This window comes from Astatotilapia calliptera, chromosome 16 (assembly GCF_964374335.1).
Source record: "Astatotilapia calliptera chromosome 16, fAstCal68.1, whole genome shotgun sequence".
NCBI classification, from domain to species: Eukaryota; Metazoa; Chordata; class Actinopteri; order Cichliformes; family Cichlidae; genus Astatotilapia; species Astatotilapia calliptera.
The window spans coordinates 23,074,369-23,092,228 of record NC_137437.1 but is presented as its reverse complement, the minus strand read 5'-3'; the positions used below and the strand labels follow the sequence as shown (position 1 = coordinate 23,092,228).

The window sequence follows — 17,860 nt, the reverse complement described above, 5'->3', positions numbered from 1 at the left end:
CTATTGACATGGGGATGTGACGTCACTGCGGCGGTTGGTTGCCGCTTCTTGCCGTTGCTATTCTCGCTGACAGCAACCGGGACGTGAAGCTTTTTTCTGGCTATCAAACTCAGGGGAACATGCGTTCACTCGTAGGACTAATTACGGTTGTCGCCGCAGCCAGCTTGTATCTATATTCCCTGTCCTTGTACCTCCCCGCGGGACCAAGAAAGCGTTCTGTCCGGAGCGCCGAGGCTGGACATGTGTCCGAGGAGCAACAGCAGCAGCCCGGCGACTCCTTAGACGAAGAAGAACCCAGCAGGTGACTGGTATATTTAGCCGCTGGCTGGTAACCCATAGTTTGGGGCTTTGTTATATGCTGTGCATAATTTAGCTTTATTTAAATTGGACCTGCTGGGTCACTAGTAAGCGAATGTTAGCATGCAGCTCATAAGGCACAGGCAGCGTATGTGCAGGCTTTTAACCCCCCTTCAAAAAGCAGTGACTCTAAAAACTAACTAACTCTAACTGAAGCCTCTTTTGGAAAAGCTAAAGTTAAAACAGCAAGTCCAGTTTTTGCTTCTGTTTTAACTTGTGAGGGTTGTCATCAGGTCATAATTGACAAGTGCTGTGTTGTTGTTTACTGTAGAAATGTAATTTGGTTTTAATACAGTAGATTAACAGTGTCCAGCTCTTCCTGCATTATTTTGCGTTTATCTGGGCTCAACCTTTTTTCCCACTGAAGTGTAGTTTTGGTAATGAATGAAAAAGAACACGCTCAAAGCTGTGTCATCCCAAACCAAGTCACGATTTTTCCCATATAAAAGTTGCACCAAGCCAGGACTCTAAATTACATGCAGAGCATTCAAGTTTTCAAGCGAGGTCCCATTTTTGAGTGAGGAAACCTCCTTCCGGTGTTTGTGTCATTCAGATACTTCATAGAAAGAGGTGTAGTGGGATCCTCATATCATTCATTAGCCTAAAATAATACTTTTGCTCATTAGGTACACTTTTTGACTGCTTGTTAACACAAATGTATAATCAGCCAATCACACGGTGTGAGTGGCAGTTCTCTGGGTGAACATGGCTTGTTTTCACAGCACATCAAGCCCTGAATCAGATGGGCTACAGGGCAGAAGATTACATAGGAAAAGGAAACTGATGCTGGAATTCAAAGCAGATTTTTCAGCACCCTCTGGGTACTTTTGTACCAGCTGACCATTGTTTATCACCACAGCCTACCTGAGTGTCATTGTTGACCAGGTTCTTTCCTTTATAGCAGCAGTGTCTCCATTGTCTTCTTCCAGAAGAATAATGCACTGTGTCAGATACACTAAATCTGGTTTCTTCAACATGAAAATTAGGTCATTGCACTCAAATGGCCTCCACAGTCACCAGATCTCAATCTAATAGAGCACCTCTGGGATGTGGTGGGATGGGATATTTGCATCCATAAATGTGCAGCTGACAAAATCTGCAGCAACAGTGTGATGCTAACTGTTTGACTCTGTCTCACAAAGAATGAACTTTTCAAAGAAACTCACTTCATTCTTTGTACTTATCTTGGATTGAAGTGAGATTTGTCAATAGTAAAACAGATGGTAGTTAGAAAAAAATTGCAGTTTCTTTAAAAAATAGCTTAGTTTTTTAAGTGATGTAAAAAGACTGTTTTGGTATCAGTTTTAGCAGATTTTAGCAGATTTAGGTATAGGTATAGAACCATGTTTGTAGTCCCATCAGCAATCACATGGGTTACTCTTTTGGGTATTTAAATCTAAAAATAACTTTAAGTTAAAACATTTTTGATCACAATGATATTTTTTCTGTGCTGCCGGTCTTTCTGTGAACATGAAACTGGCCTGACAGAAATGACTAACTTAAATGTGAATGTTCTCACAGGTTAAAGTTCCCTTCAGACTTGGAGGAGCTCCGGGAACTCGCTGAACTCTTGCAGTTCTACAAGACAGAGCACACTGGATATGTCCTGCTCCTCTTCTGCAGTGCTTATCTCTACAAGCAGTCCTTTGCTATTCCTGGATCCTCATTCCTGGTAAGGTAATGTCCTGTGTACAGATAGATCCAGGATGATAAGGCAAGCATTGTGATGAGCACAAAACTGGTAGATTTCTTGTGCTGGTTGTCTTAAAAACACATGTAAAATCCTTTTAATGAAGCATTTTGTATGTTTAAATACATTACGAGAACACATGGGCTAAAATATGCCAAAAGTGTCACATCTTGTAGGTGTGAAAAGATTACATTTGCATGCAAGATGAAGGAAAATTCAAAAGGCACTTGGGCAGCATGCGGTATGCAGCTTGTGTCTCTTGTTTAAATAAATGCGGAGGATAAAAGAATATTCAGATAATGCAAATGACAATCTGAGTGGGCAGAACTGCCAAAATACTGGCTTCACACCAGTGTTAGATCACAAAGTATTTCTCTCCTTTCGCATGTAGAGACGCCACAGAGCTGTGTGTCAGATGATGCCTATTAACGCGGGCTTTTGGTCTCCATTTGTCATTGTGTAGAACATTCTTGCGGGAGCTATATTTGGACCCTATCAAGGACTGCTGCTTGCCTGTGTGCTCACAACTGTGGGCTCTACAATGTGCTTCCTCCTCTCCCAATTCTTTGGAAAACACTACATTGTGAACCTCTTCCCAGATAAAGTCTCCACATTGCAGAGAAAGGTATGACTGGGCTGTCACACAAACAAAACACGCTGAAGGAAACAAAGATAGTACGTTTTTGAAATACCGGTGGACTAAAATTAAGTTGTTTTCTCAGAGATCAACTGTTAATTTGGCTGTGTGTGCTGTAAATAAACAGTAAAGAGGGCTACGCTTTATCTTATTTACAAAAATCAAAGGTTTTACCTGTCAAGCTATTATTAACAATAATACTTCCTACAAGAAGACATTGGCCATATCATATTATCACTTTAAGAAATCCAGTATACTCATTTTTACAAATAGAATCTGATAAATCAGTGACTTCTTGTCCTTGAAAAGGAAGAAATGGTTGACAGGTGTAATTTCAGACTCTGCTGTCAAATATGTAGAAGCGACATTGTTGTGTTCCCACACGAAGCCCAGGAGAAAGTTTGACACAGAGCCAGCCATAACCTAAAATTTCAGAGAGAACAGCTACCACAATGTCAGCTTTCTTTGTTAGGAAGGCCTTTCTACTTCAGGCTGTATGTGTGCTTATGTGAAAGGGGGTGTTTGCTACATCACTCTTCTTGCTCATAAAATAGATTGAGTCCCACCTACTCCAGTCAGAGACACCTGGTGATAGAGCAGGTGATGGAGATCTGTAAAGAATATGAAATATGTAACCACTGAAGGCAATACTGCTGGCTCAAAGAAAAAAAAAAGTATGTACAAGTACAACAGGACAACGCTGGCAGGAAGTCATTAATCTTGTGAATTCACGAGTTTGTGTTGTTGTTGTTGTTTTTGTTTCTTTCTGACAGCTGCACATTAATTCAATTCAATTTTATTTATATAGCGCCAAATCACAACAAAAGTCGCCTCAAGGCGCTTCATAGATACAGAGAAAAACCCAACAATCATATGACCCCCTATGAGCAAGCACTTTGGCAACAGTGGGAAGGAAAAACTCCCTTTTAACAGGAAGAAACCTCCGGCAGAACCAGGCTCAGGGAGGGGCGGCCATCTGCTGTGACCGGTTGGGGTGAGAGAAGGAAGACAGGATAAAAGACATGCTGTGGAAGAGAGACAGAGGTTAATAACAGATATGATTCAATGCAGAGAGGTCTATTAATACATAGTGAGTGAGAAAGGTGACTGGAAAGGAAAAACTCAATGCATCATGGGAATCCCCCGGCAGCCTACATCTATCCGATTGTTAAGTGATGACGTGACGAATCCTACTTCCGGGCCTAAAGTAGTCTGCGTTTAATATGGCTTTTGTGTTGTTAACATGTTTAATGTTATGTATTTTCTTCTATTTAATCAATCAAGTCAATTTTTTTTTTCTCTTAAGTTTTAATAATTAAACCGAAAGAGATCAAATGCAGTAAAACCTGAGACATGGCTTTGCTGTGTGGGTCACAAAAAGAATAAGTTGAAGAGAACTGATCAAACACGCTCCTATGCACAGCTCACATGCTGACACAGCAGTGGCTCTCCCTGACCTAAAGTACTCCCTGGTGCTGAATGCTGAGTGGAGTCAGCTGCAGAGGGCGGTGCCAAGGACAGGAGAGAGAGATAACCCACGCACACAGGCAAAATAAGGTAGGCCTGCTGGGCCTTTAACGGACGTATATGTACTGACAAGATGAGCTTCTTCGTAGCTGGTGGGTGTTTGGCAAATATCCGAGTATACTGAGAGTTATGCCAGATTTGGATTTGCATTATTATTCACCAAAAGGACTACTTGACTGTAACGCTTTGAAAAGATGACTCTTGGTATAGTTTTGCTGATGAGTTAACTTGCGCGTGACTAGTTGATGTGAACAGGGGACGAGAACAATGACACACACCTGCCGCCTGCCTCTGTAAATATCTCCAGCCCCTCTGATCTGTTCTCCTTGTCTTCCAGGTGGAGGAAAACCAGGACTGTTTGTTCTTCTTCCTGCTCTTCCTGAGGTTCTTTCCCATGACTCCCAACTGGTTTCTGAATATGTCTGCCCCAATTGTAAACATCCCCATCACCTTCTTTTTCTGCTCAGTCTTCATTGGTAAGCACACACAGATTTTCTGCTTGGTGACACTAAGTGAGGTACGTCTAGCACTCCACATTGAAAACAAAATACTGGATGACGATCAGCTTCAGCTTTTAAAATAGTCAGTCACTATTGACAGGCTAAAACCAAGCTTATTAGCTTTAACTTTTTGAATTATCGCTTCCTGGAAAACTCTGCTATATCTATTAATACGCCTCTAGATTTAGATAATTCTGTGCCTATAAAAAATCATAACCATATCTGACTTAAACTGACTGATTTCCTCGTCTTTAAACGAGTTGCAGGCATCTTTGATCTGGTCATGGTCATTAAACTTGCACAGAGAGCAACAACCTCTTTGACTTTGACTTTCAGGTTGAAAGTTAATCATATCGTTAATAGAAAAGGAACAGAACAGGTATAAATGTTGGCAACAGTGTCGGCCACATGTGGGCTCTTAGTATCCAGCGCCCATCACACACATGAAAACATTGTTTTTTCCTTACTAATTTTGATAAATGCATTTGTTTGTTTTTAAGGGTTTTAACAAAATTATTACTTATATGTTCGAAATAAAAATCGGATTGATTGTGATGTTGTTACTTACCAGCTCGTGCCAGGCCTCCTACAGCTTGCATAAAACCTAATTAAACTCCTCTTCACAGCACAGACTTAAGCCTGGTTTCTACATAGATATGCACACTAAGAATTTATATGGTGGCATATGCCAACACTCCGGTATAACCACATGAGTTGTAATAGAGTAAAAACAAGTAACTGTTTTTTAAAGGGGGGGAAAAACACAGTTTTCATGTGATAGCATAGGGTTAGGATTATGGGTTCTTGGGCCTTACAGGGTTAAGCAACAACAACACAACGCTGCATCTGTCATTGCAAATTAAGTTACCCATCGTGTTTCAGCACAATTTGTTCTTGCTCTATTGTCCGCTTCTTCAGGCCTCCTGCCATACAACTTCATCTGCGTCCAGACAGGCGTCATGCTATCCGAGGTGTCATCGCTGGATGACTTGTTCTCCTGGGAGCGGCTCCTGCAGCTGCTGGCCATCGCCTGCATGGCTCTGCTGCCGGGTGCCCTCATCCGCCGCTTCAGTCAGAAGCGACTCAAACTTGGCATCCAGTCACAGAATGGACTCGATAAGAAGGTCCAGTGATCCATCCTGGGACTGAGTTTGTTTGTTAACATACTGATGCCTTCTGCCCTCGAGAGCGAATGAAACACACACACACACACGTGTAAAGTGCTTTACTGTTGCAGAGCCACCTGGACAAATCACAGTGGGAGTATTTGAGGAGAATTATGTCGTACCAGATATTTCCGTGCCACATGTTGGCACAGCAGTAAATGTTTATAGATGTAGGAATGTACAGTGGTGACACGAAGGGGCGGGGGGCATTTTAAGGAAATTTTGCTCTTGCACTCATGTTCAGAAAGCAAGTGTTCAAAGTGCCTGTTGTGGAGTTTTGAACTCACACTTCTACCTCCATGAGCACCAGAAAGAGATGGTGTAAATGTTTGATGGTTTTGTGGGGCTTTTATGATTTTTCTTTTTGGTTTATATGAGTATGTTGTTTTTTTTTTTTATTGTTTTGACAATCGCTTCTTGCAGTTTCAGTGTTAATCTTTCTTTTTTGGGGGGGTGATTTAGAGGCCAGAATTTGACCTCTGGAAAAGAAGCGTGACCGGATTAAATGGCTTGTTATATGGGACGTGTTTAACGTGTTAAGGTGTTCTCTGGTATTGTCTGAAAACCGATGTGCAGTTAATTTGGGTGACTGGAAGCTTTAATCCTGCTAGAAAAAAATCCTTCTTTGCAGTCTTTTTGTTGGTTTAGCAGTAAAATGTCTTTCTTCTGATTTGTATATTTTGTTTTAATGTATGGGTTTCAAATTTAATACTTGGTGATCTTGTGCACGGTGCAAGATGAAACAGAACCACTGAGGAGAAGCCCCAGTGTACTCGGTGGATGAAGGGATTTTTTTTTAATGGTTTTACTTACATCGGGCTTTTTTTCAGTGTGACTGACCTTTGGTGTGTCAGATTGTAAGTGTTGAAAGCACCTTTATTAGAGAGGTACAAAACCTTTGAAATAATAAAACGTGAAAAGTTTTCTTTCAAATATTCTTTATTGCTCAGATCCAGGTTGCTCAGCAATACAGTTCACTCACAACTCAAAACAACAGCATGGCTGTTACCAGAAAGGCACGGATCCACGAGATGTAGTAACATTGGATCATATGTCTGTCCAGTGCACAGTCACCAATTACCTTGAGGTGTTTTTGGGACCTTTTGGCCTGTGGGAAATGTAGGACGTGAGGGTTTGTGACCTACTGAGGAAACAAAAGGAATCTCCCAAATGGTGAAGAGCAGTTAAGAGTCGGATCGATGTAAAACCACAAATTGAAGTATAGTGCTATATGACGTGTAGTACATACTGGATCGCCTGCAATAGTCTCATGCAAGTCTTTGCATTTTTCTCAGTTCACAAGTTAGGACGACAAAAAAAAAAACAAAAAAAAAAAACCACTGCTGTGGTTCTGCACATCTGACCAGACTTGATCCTTCATCACCTGATCCATACTTGTTTTTGTTAATTTGGATGGTGTTGAATATTCAGTCCCATAGGCAGAACAACTTTTACCAGCACTTTTATTTTCAGACCTGGTTACTCTGCCCACTCATATCTACTTTGCATTTTCTTTTTCTTATCCCCCCACCTCCCCCATCCCAATCTTAAAATCTGTTTAAAATCCTAGCTAGGACACAATTTAACAGCAAGTAGTGATCTAACATGACTGGATAATAAAGAATCCCAGCTACTGCTCCAGACTACATTTAATCAGTGTAACTGACAAGAAAACCAGATCAACAGAAAACGAAATAAAGCCTAAGTTATTCAACCGCTGTGCGATATGACTAACAGCACTGTGCGTCCTTAGTGATGCGAGTGTGTTTTTTCTGATACTGAAATTAATGCCTAGCAACACCCTACTGAACCTAGAAACGCCAAAATCCTTGGAAGTAAAAAAGAAAGTTACTATGATGTTTGCAGGTTTTGCCTCAGATTGTGGCTGAGGGGAAACCTGCTCTTCTAGTAAAGAGCCAAAAACACAAGAGAGGCGGAGGCCTGAGGAGTCCTCTGCAATGCGAGAAAAGAACTTCAAATCTGCTCTAGGAAAAAAAAAAAGAGGGGAAAAAACCCTACTCCTGCCAGTCAGACAAACCGTAAGTGACAAGATTCAATTTTCCAGTGCTACTGCGAACAGACATGCCCTACTAAAGTGAAGCAGCCCACCGCAGGAGTCAAGCGCTCCAACAGAAGCACTGTACTGCATTCGTGTGGGTAAGGTCAGGGTAATTGAATCAGGTCTGGCGAGCTAACATCATCAGTATGAGGTACTGTACCGGCTGTGGTGGAGGCGTGCTGAAGCAGCCCCAGGCATTGTGTGAGTTTGATAGACCTTTGTTTTATTTTGCTAATCTGTGTTCACTGGGACCAAAAAAAAAAAAAAAAGGATCCTCATCTGATGGGAAAAAAAAAAAAAAATCCCTAAAATAGTGCCAAAAACAAACTAACTTTTACTACATCATTTATTTATTATATTCCTTTACCCTACACTGGTTTTAATAACTGTAACTAAGTCAGCCTTGGATTCAGAGGTAATTCTGAAATGTACAGCACAAAAAAAAATAAATGTAATAACCGGTAGATCGATGAGAAAACCATTTAGAGGTCAGCTTGAGGGAGCCTGTGACGCTCTAAACTTCTCCCACCATTTCTCACAATACAGGCGCAGACTTGTAGGTGTTATAGAGAGACAGAAAACGATGCATTAATGTGCGACTATTGTACATGTTTACAGATATACAGTTATCCTGTCGTACACAGTGACATTTCAACGACTAGAGTTGTTCTACATTCTACACAGAAGACTAGGGCTTCACACCACGTTCAAGAGTCCTGTCAGTGTATTTTTGCAGCTTTGTGTTTTCATCAAATCAACCCCAGAGGATGCTGTTATCAAATAGAGCTGGTAAAATTGGGTTGTTATAAAAAAAACAAAACAAAAGTAATTAATTTTTTTATGTTATTTTTTTCCACAAGTGAATAAACGTCGTGGTTTGTTGTTAAAAGTCTCAAAAAACCTGGAGGTACGGTTGGGAAAAACAAACAAAAAAAACAAAAACAAGAGGTACAGTCGGTTAGTTTCTGTTTCTATCAACTGATTTTTCTTTTTTTTTCGTTCTCTTTAATTTCTTTGAAGGTGAAATCAGTACACAACATCCACATTCAGAACCACATCGGGCAGGTATGTACCCCTTAGATCCTGCTCTTCATTCCTTTCTAGCAAACAAAACAAAAAAAACTGACTTGGAAATTCTTTTGTATCATTAAGAGGTTGTATGGCGTCCAGGCAAACAGTCCGACAACGTTGACTACGGTTATTTTAGTTGATTTTTTCTTTTACAAAGTTTCACTAGTCGGCTGGACCTGAAGAGAGTAGAGATTACTGTAGATCTTTTATCTTTTTTTATTTCATTAAAAAAGAAAATTAAAAACGCTCAAAATGATTAGTTAACAAGGCATACAAAAATGTGGAAAAAGGGAGAAATGAAAGATTGGACTGAGGTACCCTGAAGCCTGAGGTAGATCACAATACTGACATGCGCACTGTTCACATCCCGACCACAAGTTAACGCGGTGGTTCACTTTTACTGCTTTCCTATTTTTTCAGGTTTTTATTCATTATATTATTATTCATAGTCTAGTTTTTGTTTTAGTTTTTTTCAAGAAAATAAACACTTCCCTTCAAAATAATATGGCAGTGTCCCACTGAGGAAAAAAAGAAAAGGACTTTGTCTTCTTTTTGTTTATCAATAGCTCTCATGACAAAATAGGAAAAAATAGATTCATAAATATTACTCTCTCTTTTTATATATATATACACACACACGCACGCACGCACGCGCACACACACACGGAGGAAGCTGTGCGTATTGGCAATAACCTTGCGTCTGGAAGATGAAGCTGATGGGTGATGTATGAAAGGTGACAAAATAAGGCAACAAGCTTCTATGTTCTTCAAAGTAAAGCACAAAGGGACACCAGGACCTGCGTGTCCAGCGTGCCCGCAGAGCAGGCGGCCAACTCGCCAAAATAAAATTTTTTAATAAAAATCTTTTTTAAAAAAAGTGAAAAGAACAGAGAGCAAGAGGATGACAATCTGTGTCGTGTGCCGTTTGGCCTGGCCTGCTGGACACGGCAGGGGTGATATCTGTATTTTTTTCTAAAAAGGCTGCATTTTGTACATTCACAGCTGTCATGCCATTTTTAGAAAGCTCCCTGACAAGAGAGGGTTAAAGCCAAACGCGGCTGCGGCTGGTCGTGTACCACAGGTCATACAGCGCCTCCCTAAAATCCAACCTCGCTGCCACCCCACACACCAGAGGTCTGCACCCTCCCTCCCCCTAACCCTCCCAACCCTGCCCCGAACCCTGTCCCCCTCCTTTACTGGGCCCTCAGCTCACATTCTGTGCTGGCCCTTGCGACGTCCTCATAAGGCCAAGCGTGTGGCGGCGCGCGTCCGAAGAAGACCGGTTAACGGGCGAACGCGCACCGCTCGTTAAGACGTCAGTTTTTGCTCTGATTAAAGAGGAGACGACGAGCGTGAACACAGACGACGTCTACTGCACAGCATGACAGAATTTTACTGATTACAAAAAAAAGAAAGAAAAAAAGAAAAATCCCTCAGTTGCATTTAACCTCTCTTGAGCAAAAGTGGCAGTCAGTTCAAGGTTATCAAAAAGCTACGGAAATTTTTTTATCCCATTTTAAAAAAAAAAAAAAAAAGAAGAAAAAACCCAAACAAAAACAAAAGAAAAGACATGGTGTCTGATGAGAGAGAGTGATGAGAAGTGAAGCAGAAATTAGAAGAAAAGAGAGAAAAAAAAAAAAAGCTTAGTATCAGATATGAATGGTGAGATATATTTGAAAGGGACGTTATCTTTTGCGTTGGCACACACACAGGCTTGTTACAAAGACTCAGAACCATTCACCTTATTTACTTATAGGGGTTTTCTTTTCAAATTTCAGTGGCCTAAAAATGGGAACAAACAAGGGGAGGCTGTCAATCAATCGATTACTCAGTCAATCAATCTCAGGTACAAGCAAAATACTAACACCAAGCTCTACTGTCATTTTGATGAATAAAATAACAGAGCATGCTCTCAGTGTGTATCCATACACGTTTCTACTGCATTAATACTGCTAAGGATATTTGATCTCACAATCTAAATATCTCAAACACGCGTGAGAGAAGGAGTCCGCTGTCGCTGGCTCTCGCTCTAACCCAAAATATCAATCACAATGCCTCGTACACGCTCGTGTTAAAATAGAGTTGCATTTTCTCCTTTTCTTTTTTTAGGCCTATGTTAGTCCAACTAAAGAGATAACGTTATGCAGGGAGACAAACTAGTTTGTTTTTTTTAAACCGTGAAGACAACAGTTCCCAAATTTTCTGCCATTTCCGCCTTTCTTGTAGGTTTTTTTTTTTTGGTCTTTTTGTTTCTTTATTAATTTTTTTTTTTTTAAGCTTCAGTACGATTTCTCCCAATCTATCTGCTCTCACAGGGCTGGCAGTGCACACAATGCCCTCAGCCTTTGGCTCTCACTTGTGTCCCCCCTAGCGAAGTTCTTTGGTTTTGATCCCGGTGCTGCTGGTCAGCCCTGCATGTCCCCCTTGGCCTTGGCCTTAGTCTGGATAGGTCTCTGTTCATTTGGGAGGGCTACATTCATTGGCTGGTGCCCACTGGAGCCACCCGGCTGGTCACTTGGAGTGGTGCGGTGACACAGCGGCGCCCTGCTGGTGCTTCTGTTCCTGCTGTTTGACCTGCTGAATGATCTCCCGGATCTTCCTCTGTGCAGTCTGTAGGAGAGATCAAGAATTAACACTGCAGCAGAACATAACAGGTTCAAGTAAGAATAATGAACAAAGTAAAGGACAATCATCAATAAAAATACAAGTGTAGACAGATACATTTAGGTAAATGCAGTATGCAAGCTTTATCTGAAAGAAAGCGTTACAGATATGAGCAGAGCAACATCCAAAGCTGTGTGTGTGTGTGTGTGTCTCCGCTTGTTTGTCAATTTTAATATTGCAGAAAATGCATGAGCCGATTTAAACTGCGCTCAAAAAGAAAAGAAAAATACAATTTTATACCATTTTTAAAGCACTTGGATGCATTAATCTGACTGCAGCCAACTGAGCCAACTAAATGTGATACGTGTGAAAGCCAGTGAACAGCTACCCATTTGTTTTCATTTTATTATTACTAGTTACTCATATAGACAGTTACATAACAGTTACATGCAGCACATTCAGCTTTGGGCTGATTAGATTTCTCCAACATCAGAAAACTTTCATGTCCAGCTGGTTACAATGAAAACAAATTGTACTACCAGCTGTCTACATCTGCCAAGCAAAAGATATGCGCAGCTAAGAGCTCAGCCAAGGGGGGCAATATTAATGTTAACATCCTCTCCTGCTGTCACAACCATGAGCCTCTCATTACAGGCAGATGGATGCTGCCTTCTACACAGTGATAGTAACGGCAGGCGGCTCGGCAGAAAGGAAATCCTTTTTACATAACAGAGGTCTGCACAAGTTTATAATAACTGGGTCACGAAAAAGGTTTTAAGGTTTTTAATCCATTACAGGCACTTTGAGCAACACAATATGGCTGCCATTTAGTTCAATTGTAGCAGGCAGACATTTATGCATCTCAAAAAAAAAAAAAAAAAAAGGGGGGGGGGGCGGCTGCTCACACTAAAATAATCTAGATGGTTTTAGCACTGCAGGCCAGAAGAGAATACACATAAACATAGGGGAAGCATGTTGCGGCTGAACAAAGAGCCATTAGACAGAATACACCAGGTTTTATGATCATATAAAAATGTGGACATTACACCGCGTTTTATTGTTTTATGCGATTTAACAATGCCTTTTGTACGCTGTGGCTGCAGCTATTCTTTTGATACCTGTGCAGCAGCAGAACTAATTAGCCAAATAATGAGTATCGCTGGTTTAATTTTGGGTACCTGGCTGGCAAAGAAATGCCCACTGATTTTCACAAAGACCTCGTCGTTCTCATCAGGAGTTTGGTCCCGCGGTACGATGACCTCCGCGCTCGTAAGGTTCTGCAACTCGTTTACCTGAAACACCGACACAGACTCCCGTTATCACAGCCTCACTTTGAATTTTACCTCCAACCTCTAAATTGTGTTTAACTGAAACACCCCTTGAAGCCAATAAGTAATTGCAGTAAACACCAGTACGTGAGACTCTCACAGATAAAAATGTTATCATGTAAACATAACTAGCTCATTTAAATAAAAAGTTGGAGCAAGGCATTGTTGTTGCTGCAGTTTAAAGGACAATTCAAGCGCATGCTTACCGTCTTACCACCTTTACCGATGACCCTGCCAGCTGCACTTGAGGGAACCTTTATGTGCGTCTCCAGTTTGACCTCCTCCTTCGCAGAGAAGAAGTTTTCCTCTTTCAGCTTTCCAAATATCCGACCTTGGGCCTGGAATACAGAGGAGGGAATGAGGCAAGGAGAGACTGGGGAAAATGGGGACAAACAATGATCCACTGCTGTTATGAAAACTATTTATGAAGTTAATCCCCCCTCAAAAATTATTTAACACAAAGATTCATGCACATATGCAGGTTTTACCTTAAACTGAGCTTCTGGTGTTCCAGTAATGATGACCATCCTCTCAGTAACATCTGGACTCTCAGCCGGAGCGATCTGACACGCACAGAAAGACGCAAATCAGATTTCTAGCTTCTGAACAAATTCATGCAGTATGAGATCATGTAAAGCTTGTGGCCAATAAAATCATGAGAAGAAAATCCCACAAATATATTGAATGCAACTGAAGAATCCAACAAAATGAATTTTCTCTGATTGCATTATCTGAAATGTTTCTCTTTCAACATTTTGAAATATGGAAATTGCTCCACCCCAGATCCATGAAATGCTGCTGGGTGAATGATGAGTTGAGGTTTATTTATAAAAAAAAAAAAAAAAAAAAAGACACTCGCTCATTAGATTAGCAACACTCCATCCTCCTCTTTCCCCTTTCTTACTGAGCACACTGTTGACAGGCAACAAACGCACCTTGATGGAAGCTCCGGCAAAGTGGGCAAGTTGTTTGATGTGCTGACCCTTCTTGCCGATCAGGGCCCCGACTGCCTGAGTTGGAATAAAGAGGTAGACAACCTCCTGTTCTGGAGCCTGTTGCTGAAAAAGGACCACACAGAAAAGAAAACATTTAAAGTACTTTTATTAAACTTTACTATTTATTTGACTGTGAAAGAAAAGAAAATGATTCAAATTGTCGCAAAAACGGTTTTGAACACACTTGACAGATACTTGAAGAACGGCCGAAAAAGCTGACACCACATGCAAGGGAGGCTAAATTAAGCCCTCTTTGGGTAAACATCGCCCTCTGGCCACGTCTGAATGGAATATTTCCTATTAGGGGTGATGCCTGCCCTGTGTTTTTGTTTTTCTTAGCATGGTAACACTCATGTAGTTGAGGTTTATAAAGTGAATTTTTACGAGCCACGGGATAACTCTGGGCTAAAAAGTCCCCTTCCAGGAATATTTGTGGTGTTCTGGTGACTGGGTGATGGTAAACAGGAATCCAGACTCTCTGTCCTACACAGACGCTGACTGAGGCGTTCTAACAGTCTGCTATTTACAAATCCACCTCATTTAGATCTGCCTTTATCTGTTTTACAGCAGGGTTCATGGTTTTACCTCCCATGCATAGAAGCTATTTGCAGAATCCACACAACCAGAAGAAACGTAAATCCTAAAGGGCTCTCTTTTCCAAAACATGGATTTCACCTGTTTTTGATTATTAAAGCAATCATCTATTAGGACAAACAAAAAACAAAACAAAACAAAGGATTCAGAGAGGAAACACTGACTGTAGTGCAGATTTGAGGGAACATACTGAGTGCTGGTGGGGGATGGCACTTGCTGGAGGAACCCCATACAGGCCACTGAGATGTGAAGAGTGACTCTGAAAGTGAAGTGACAAGCATGCCTATCAGATGGCATGTTAACACACATGTTAAAAGGCACAGGCACGAACACAAGTCAAGCTCTTTCTTCGGGGGGAATTTCAGGGTAGAAACTCGCAGTGAATCACACACTGAGTGTCTTGACTACGAAGCACGCACATGCATTCTCACGCACTGTCTCACGCCGCTTTGGCTCACGCTCGTCAGGCAATGAGTGGAGACTTTGTTTTACTGACAGACTGACTCATCTCTGGAGAAGATGGGGGAATTCTGGTTGCTTCAAACTGTGTACAAAATCATGCAGGAAGACCTGAGTCAACACTGTAGTGTATTTTAAAAATGCACTTCAGAGGAGCCTGGTTTACCAAGTGTTGGAGATAAATTGCTTTATCAAGTCAATCTTTATCATGCACTTGATGTGGGTAAACCAGCAAAGGCAAAGTCATGCTCAAAGAAGCATTTTCAAAAATAACTTTTTCTTCCCTTTTATGGCCATGCGCTCAGGTAGTCTGTGGGAAAAGGGGAGGGGGGACCAAAAAAGCCTTCCCCCCCCAAAGAAAACAGAGGATACTCACTAAGAATGGGTTGTACCCTGCTGGCGCCACAGCAGGCACAGCGCTACGTGGTCCAGCAGCAGGGGGAAGCACCGGCAGACCAGAGGAGAAGATGCCCAGAGCGTTCAGGTTCAAGCCCGGGATCAAGTTGGCCTGTTGCTGAGCGGACAAAAAAAGAAGTGGCAGTGGCAGAGTTTTAAAAAGTTATCACAACAGAAGACAATTGCTTGGCATTTAATTAATGCGATTTTTTTTTTTTAAAGAAGCTGATCGGATTTTAACTTTCATTTAATATCCAAAGCATGCAAAACAAAAAGAAAAAACACTGCAGTGATCTTGGAAAAAACATAAGTTGAAGAAAGATGAAGAAAACATACCAAACACAAATGACTTGTCCAATTAAGCACATTTTAAACTTTTTTCTTAAAGTTAATAATGCAAGCAATAAACAACAATTTTTCAAGTATTTTTTAATATAACAATAATAACAACTCTGAGCCTTTTATTTAATCTGATACATTAAAGTTGGTCACAAGCACAAAAAATATTTTCTGTTCTCACATCACTTCAAAGAACACCACATTTGTGCTGACAAATAAGGATGCAGAGCTGGAGGAAGTATTCAACAATAGTTATGATGACTGAGGAAATGTCTGAATAATTTATCAATGAAAAATATGTCCTACACGTTATTAATTATTAGAGATGGACCGAGCCGATATTACGTATCGGTATCGGTCCGATACTGACCTAAATTACTGGATCGGATATCGGAGAAAAATAAAAAATGTAATCCGATCCATTAAATATCACGAAAGCACCTCACAAAACTTGCAACACGCCGTAACTCACCTCAGAACGTTAGCACGTTGGAGCAGTATGCATCACGTGATAGAGCGGCTGTGGCATGCGGGACCTGTCAGTGGTCTGGATAGCATTTGGAGCTTCACTAGCAACCCGGCATTTCATCTCCGACAAAGTTATCCCGAGAGAAGTAAAGCAAGTGTGTAAGTCCATCTCTGAATGTTTGTAAAGCATTCCTGCGTTAAGCTTAACAAGCGACTGCCTCTTCTTGCTGCTACTTCAATCATGAAACTGCTTAACGATCAGCTGATCGGCTTTTCTGTCGCGAGTCCGTGTCTCTAGTTTGTTTTTGGCCCACGTTGCACCAGAAAGAGGAAACCAGCGGCTGAACAACAGCAGCACGTTTAAGCTTAATCAGCTGTTGTTAGAATTTATTTAATATTACTTTCTACTCGAGGATCTTTTTCTACGTAGCTGACGCTGGTAACTGTGCAGGGGCGGATCTAGCAAAGTTTAGCCAGGGGGGCCGATAGGGCATTAACAGGGAAAAGGGGGCACAAAGACATACTTTTCTTTCTTATTCTCATTTAAAATGTCTAGCTTTTAATAAATAATTATCTGACAGCCAAAGTTTTAATTTGATGCAAAATGTATAGAAGTCCATTACTGTATATAGTAACTATTAAGTCTAATATATATACCCTAGTAAGCTATAGTACTTTTTCCTTTGGGAAGGTACCATCTGTGCAGTCTGCAATTTTGTTGAAGAAAGATGTTGAATCTATTTAATATTTCTTGAAAAATAATTGATTTCTGTGCATTTTTTTTTCACACTGCATCAAATTAAGGTTGATTACGTCGATTAAGCATCATGAGGTGGAGCGTGAGGGGTGGTTCCCTATTTTTTATTTATTTATTTTTGTTGTTGCTGGGAGTTGGAACCCTATTAGTTAGGTTGCTTAATATTTATGCTAAGTACTCTTTAAAATACCAGAATAGGGAGGATGGTGTAGGTTTAAGTTTATTAGATTGATCAGTATTGCTGTACTATGAAATATTTTTTTTTGCATACAGGTATAACAGAATAGCTTTAGTGTAGTTGTTGTTTTAAACTTGAGTATGAACTTATACAAAATGCAGCAAAATATTTAAAAAACAGTTTTGTTGATTAAAAAACACTATATCGGATTCATATCGGTATCGGCAGATATCCAAATTTATGATATCAGTATCGGTATCGGACATAAAAAAGTGGTATCGTGCCATCTCTATTAATTATTACCATAATAATGACATACTCTGCAAAATCCTCTTCATTTATTGATAATTAAAATACTGTTTAGCTGCATGTCTTTTAAAGAAAAAGCGAAGGAATAAATCTTCCTCTAGGGGTTTAGAAAAATCTTCTACTGCATGAGCTACATTACAATAAAAAAACCACTAAACTCTAAAAAATGCTTGTTGCAAGCTTAAAATTGGTCTGTTTTCTTAACTCCTTAAAAAGATCATGCTCCTGTGGTACATGGTTTTTACAAGAGAGATGTTTTAAAAGCATAACCAAAAAAAACCAAAAAACAACAACAACAAAAAGCAAACAAACCCCAAAACAAACAAAAACAGAAAGAAAAATCTTCCCCCAAAGGCAAGTCAGCTATTCTGGTTTCATGGCCATGACAAGACAGGACTGCCTCCTTTCACTTCCTTTATCCCAGAA

The 17,860-nt window shown here is 40.6% G+C and overlaps 2 protein-coding genes across 7 annotated transcripts in view; one reads left to right on the top strand and one right to left on the bottom strand.

Moving 5' to 3' along the window:
- Positions 1 to 119: 119 nt before the first annotated feature.
- On the top strand, positions 120 to 6,800 carry tmem41aa (transmembrane protein 41aa). Its single transcript, XM_026144582.2, has 5 exons — positions 120 to 301; positions 1,879 to 2,029; positions 2,511 to 2,672; positions 4,549 to 4,687; positions 5,630 to 6,800. Exons 1-5 carry the CDS (start codon positions 120 to 122, stop codon positions 5,842 to 5,844), a joined length of 849 nt encoding a protein of 282 aa, XP_026000367.2. The 3' UTR covers positions 5,845 to 6,800.
- Positions 6,799 to 17,860, bottom strand: part of igf2bp2a (insulin-like growth factor 2 mRNA binding protein 2a) — a 65,777-nt gene continuing 54,715 nt past the window's right edge. For 4 of the 6 annotated variants that reach the window (XM_080290880.1, XM_080290882.1, XM_080290881.1 and 1 more), the window contains 7 exons: positions 15,364 to 15,501; positions 14,719 to 14,811; positions 13,875 to 13,997; positions 13,428 to 13,502; positions 13,146 to 13,277; positions 12,790 to 12,903; positions 6,799 to 11,617 (listed from right to left, as the gene is read on the bottom strand). In XM_080290880.1, the coding sequence (XP_080147006.1) occupies positions 11,519 to 11,617; positions 12,790 to 12,903; positions 13,146 to 13,277; positions 13,428 to 13,502; positions 13,875 to 13,997; positions 14,719 to 14,811; positions 15,364 to 15,501 (774 nt within the window). In that variant the 3' untranslated portion in view covers positions 6,799 to 11,518. The remainder of the gene's footprint in view (positions 11,618 to 12,789; positions 12,904 to 13,145; positions 13,278 to 13,427; positions 13,503 to 13,874; positions 13,998 to 14,718; positions 14,812 to 15,363; positions 15,502 to 17,860) is intronic. The other 2 variants (XM_026144167.2, XM_026144168.2) reach the window with 2 other exon arrangements.